Source organism: Lithobates pipiens, unplaced genomic scaffold (assembly GCF_037356315.1).
Source record: "Lithobates pipiens isolate NorthernLeopardFrog02 unplaced genomic scaffold, aLitPip1_a1.2 Scaffold_18, whole genome shotgun sequence".
Lineage (NCBI taxonomy): Eukaryota > Metazoa > Chordata > Amphibia > Anura > Ranidae > Lithobates > Lithobates pipiens.
In genome coordinates, this window is record NW_027507758.1 from 596,051,093 (window position 1) to 596,056,132 (window position 5,040).

The 5,040-nt window shown below is 41.4% G+C and overlaps 1 protein-coding gene across 1 annotated transcript; it reads left to right on the forward strand.

Moving 5' to 3' along the window:
- The first annotated feature begins 2,579 nt into the window (after nt 1-2,579).
- LOC143986806 (taste receptor type 2 member 8-like) lies at nt 2,580-3,446 on the forward strand. The gene has a single exon (XM_077485213.1). The coding sequence runs from the start codon at nt 2,580-2,582 to the stop codon at nt 3,444-3,446; it is 867 nt and encodes a 288-aa protein (XP_077341339.1).
- Nucleotides 3,447-5,040: the final 1,594 nt, after the last annotated feature.

Consider the following 5,040-nt stretch of genomic DNA (forward strand, 5'->3'; position numbering starts at 1 on the left):
TGTGTCAGAGTTAAATGCTACTTATGCTTCGGCATCTGGTAAGAGCAATATCACCTCGGCGGTCGGGCACTTCAGTTTAAATGTGTGGAGTCACCGTGGTTGTTTAAGCAAGAAATTGAATTGGGCTTTGCCATTTTTTGCCTCTTTTTTCAATTTCTACAAATGAGAGATCTTTATAGAAAAGTCACTATCAGGAATTGGTGATCAACTGATGTGGATGCATATGAAAATGTTGAACAGATTAACTATTAATTTTCTGTTTCAGTTTTATTCTTATTTATTGTTATTTTTAAATATTTAATTGTAGCTGGTGCAGCTCTCTAGTTGTTTCTTTTCCAGATAAAACAAGGACTTCCTATTCCATACAAACTGATAGTTATTTTGTAGGGATGCAGTTAATGCTGATGGCCCATGACTGGGTAATAATATCTTTTTTCAACATTTATTTTGAAATTTGATAATTTTCTGTATTTCTTCACCTCCTGCATCACTTCTTTTATGGATCCCTGGGGTTTCGAGAGGAAAAACAATAAGTCAGCATTTGCTGACACTTTATATTCTCTAGGTCCAATTCCTACTCTTCTTATTACTTTATTTTCCCTTATTCTACACATGAATGGTTCTAACACGAGGGCAAATAATATTGGGGACAATAAGCACCCTTGCCTTGTGCCATTACTTATTTTAAATCCCCCTGACAGGGCCCTATGAACTCTTACCCTTGCCTTTGGTTCCGCATATAGTGCTATCACCCACCCCATCATGCGTTCCACCAGACCTATTCCCCTTAACACTTCCATCATGAATACCCAGTTCACTCTATCAAAAGCCTTTTCGGCGTCCATTGATTGCACTACTATTGGGATCTTGTTAGGTCCACTCTGTATCCAATGTAATACATTAAAGGGGTTGTAAAGTAATTTTTTATTTTTTTTTAAATAACAAACATGTTATACTTACCTCCACTGTGCAGCTCGTTTTGCACAGAGCGGCCCCGAACCTGCTCTTCTGGGGTCTCTCGGCGGCTGTCTCGGCTTCCTCCCGCAAGTACTTCTCACGTTCATGCGAGCTCCCTCACATGGTGAGAAGCACCTGCGGGCGCGCTCCTGTGATACAGCCGGCGGCTTCAGCCACTCGCTGTATCACACGGCTCCGCCCCCGGCACGCCACATCATCTGGGGTCCCTCGGTAGCTGTCTCTGCTTCCTCCCGCAAGTACTTCTCACATTAATGCGAGCTCCCTCGCATGGTGAGAAGCACCTGCGGGTGCACTCCTGTGATACAGCCGGCGGCTATAGCCGCAAGCTGTATCACACGACCCCCCCCCGGCACGGCGCGTCATTGGATGTGATTAACAGCAGTGCGAGCCAATGGCTGCGCTGCTTTTCAAACCATCCACTCCAGCCAATTAGCAGCCAGGCTGAGCGGCGAAGAGGATGTAGAATGCATTAAGGTGAAAAAATATTTATCTTTACAACCCCTTTAAGGGCTCTAATAGTGTTGTCTTTCGTTTCTCGTCCCATCATGAACCCCGTTTGATTAGAGTGTACCACCTGTATTACTTAGAGTAATAGTGTGTACCACCTGTATCTAGCTGGTCAGAGTTGATGGGAAGATGGATGGAGTCAAATACAGGGCAATCTTAGAAGGAAATATTTTAGAGTCTGCAAAAGACTCGAGACTGGGGAGGAGCTTCACCTTCCAGCAGGACAACAACCCTAAACATGCAGCCAGAGCTACAATGGAATGGTTTAGATCAAAGCATATTCTTGTGTTAGAATGGCCCAGTCACTGTCCAGACTTAAATCCAATTGAACATCTGTGGCAAGACTTGAAAATTGCTGTTCACAGACGCTCTTCATCCAATCTGACAGAGCTTGAGCTATTTTGCAAAGATGAATGGGCAAACATTTCACTCTCTAGCTGCTAGAGACATCCCCAAAAAGACTTGCAGCTGTAATTTGCAGCGAAAGGTGGCTCTACGGAGTATTGACCATTTATCATTTTCCTTTTCACTTCACAATTATATGCCACTCTGTGTTGGTCTATCACATAAAATCCCAATAAAATGCATTTACATTTTTGGTTGTAACATGACAAAATGTGGAAAGTTTCAAGGGGTATGAATACTTTTTTAAGGCATTACAGCAGGCATGGGTAGAAGAGGGAAGGATGTATTTTCTTCTTTTGCAAATGTTCTTTATTTCAGATTTAGACAGGTCCTCTTATTCATATTACTATCTACAGTTGACCTTATGTTTCATGTAACTGCAAACCTAAATGTAGATGTTTGATGCAAATACATTCACAAAAAATGTACAGAACATGTTGTCTCTGTGGTAAAGACATGCAAATCAGCTCCAGGAGCTAAAAAGCTTGAGATTAACAGACTTGTTTTAACTTTTGCTTTACAATTTGCATTATACATTCAAATTGTGACGTTCATACATCACTAGATTGCTCAGAAAAACCTCACTTCTGAGATACATTTTATTTCTGAAGAGGTGACTGGGACTTTCAATCACAAACATGCCAAATCTGGGCCTCATTGCTGCAGCCATAATTTCCTTTTTGGTAGGAATGACAACCCAGTCATTCATAGTAATAGTACATCTCGTAGACCATCTGAAAGGACGATTGTTGAGTCCTGTTGACCAAATTCTGCTCTCCCTCGGGATTATGAGACTGTGCTTTGAGGTTTTCTCATTGGTCGATGCGTTTTTTATTATTTTCTTACAAAATGTATTTCCTTTACCTGTAATGATATTTCTCTACCTGATCGTGAACGCATGCAACCTATCCAATATCTGGCTGACAACTGTGTTTTCTGTCATCTTCTGCCTAAAAATTGCTAATTTTCACAACTCTTTCTTCTTGCGCCTGAAGAACGGTCTATCTCAGCAAGTTGTCCGTTTGATTATAGGTTCGATTTTGCTATCCATTTGTTTCATGTCACTGTTTTTGTTGGTTGATAGTTACCTAAATCCACCTAAGCAACTTTACAGTCACTCCAAAAATGAGACTGAATATTTGACCCATGTGTTCATTTTTGTAGCGATGGGAAATAGCTTTCCGTTCATTATATATTCCAGCTCAACAATTCTTCTCATCGCTTCTCTGTTCCTTCACATGAAACAGATGAAATCTAACTCTAATGTTACAGCCAGTCTGGATACTTATTATAAAGCTATCAAGTTCATGTCTTTTTGCCTTCTTTGCTTTTTGTTACTGGTGGCCACCAATGTGGTTATTTTGCACTACTACTACTGCCTCAATGCAATAGTACTCTTTATTATTTGGCACATTTTTCCAACCCTGCATTCCATTTACCTGATCTACAGAACAAACAAGTTAAGAGAATGTTTCTTGCGAATCCTACCTTGTGGAACCAACTGCCAGGTCAACGAATCCGAGTCGAGAAACCAATTGGAAGCAATCAGTCGTTGAGGTCTTTTTGGTAACACATCATTATTATAAGTATTATAGTTTATTATTTGCCTTGTCCAGAATGTTGGGAGTTTAAATTAAACCATTTACCCCCTTAGAGAAGTTTGTAAAAAAAAAAGTCAAAGCCCTTGTACACACGGTAGGAAATTCCGTCGGAAAATGTCCGATCGGACCGTGTTGTCGGCTCCATCTGACTTTTTCCGTCGGAATGTCCGACCAACACAGTTTGAGAGCTGGATATAAAACTTTCCCACAACATGATCCGACCTTGTCCGATCGTTTGTAGAGAGTTCCGATCGGACAAAGTGCCACGCATGCTCAGATCATATTCCGAGACCAAAGCTATTGGCTACTAGCCTGAACATAGTCCTGTCGTAACGAACGAACGTCATCACGTTCTGAACGATTGGATTTTCCGACAACTTTGTCCTACCGTGTGTACGCAACACCAGTTTGGAACAAAATCCGTCGGAAAGAATCCGACGGATTTTGTTGTTGAAATGTCCGACCGTGTGTACAAGGGCATACTCAACAGTGGTTACAGCAGTGGTCCAATGCTGCATCTGTCTCAATACAGAGAAATAAGCAATAAAATACCATTGATCACTCAGTTCTCATTCTTCAGTGAGCGGAGAGCTGGTGGAGAGTCGGTGACTATCAGTCACCGACTCTCTGTTCTGCCGCTCCAAGGCTCACTGGAGAGCCCAGTTGTGGAGGGCGTGGGAGTTGCTGGCTCAGACTCTCAGCAGTGTGTTGGGAAGCTGAGCTAGCTGCTGGTGGATCCCAACATTAAAATCAGGATCCCTGCAGAACCTAGACCAGCTGAATGACTTTAGCCCACTGTCAGCTGAAAACAGGTCACAGGAGTGCAGAACTAAGTGCACTCCAGTGAGCCATAGGAGAAGTAGGGCCAAAAGAGCTTTGGTCTATTTCTCTTTGACGTTATTAAACTACAAGTTTTCAGAATGCCTTTGATCTCTTCTTTATACAATAAATAATTAGGAATTGCAAAAAGTCTGAAGAAGGGATCTAAGGCATCCTCAAACTTTTTTGTTAACTTTTTTATTTAACTTACGTTAGTCAATAAAGGGAATCCCTTAACCACTTGATCTCCGGGAGATTTACCCCCTTCATGACCAGTCAATTTTTTGCTAAATGGCACTGCGTTACTTTAACTGACAATTGCGCAGTCGCGCGATAATGATAAATAAATTTATGTCCTTTTTTTCCCACAAATAGAGCTTTATTTTGGTGGTATTTGATCACCTCTGCAGGTTTTTTTTTTTTTTTACTTTCTGCTATAAAAAATATCCAATAAAAAAGTTACACTTTTTGGGAACCAGTGACACTAATATGACACTGGCTGGGAAGAGGTTAAACATCTAGGGCAATCAAAGGGTTAAATGTGTGCCTAGCCAGTGTTTTAGTGTACTAAGTGAGGTGCTTTAACTAGGGGAAGTAATCGATTTAATTTCCTGCTTTGTGAGCAAAGAAAATCTATTACTTCTCTGCTGACAGGACAGGGCTCAAATTTGTCAAAACATCATGCTCGACCTCTGACAACCATAGAGACTCCGGAGGACCAGATGGTCGC

Bases quoted from the DNA above. Each gene is read 5' to 3' on its own strand.
- LOC143986806 (XM_077485213.1), top strand. From the start codon at position 2,580: ATGACAACCCAGTCATTCATAGTAATAGTACATCTCGTAGACCATCTG.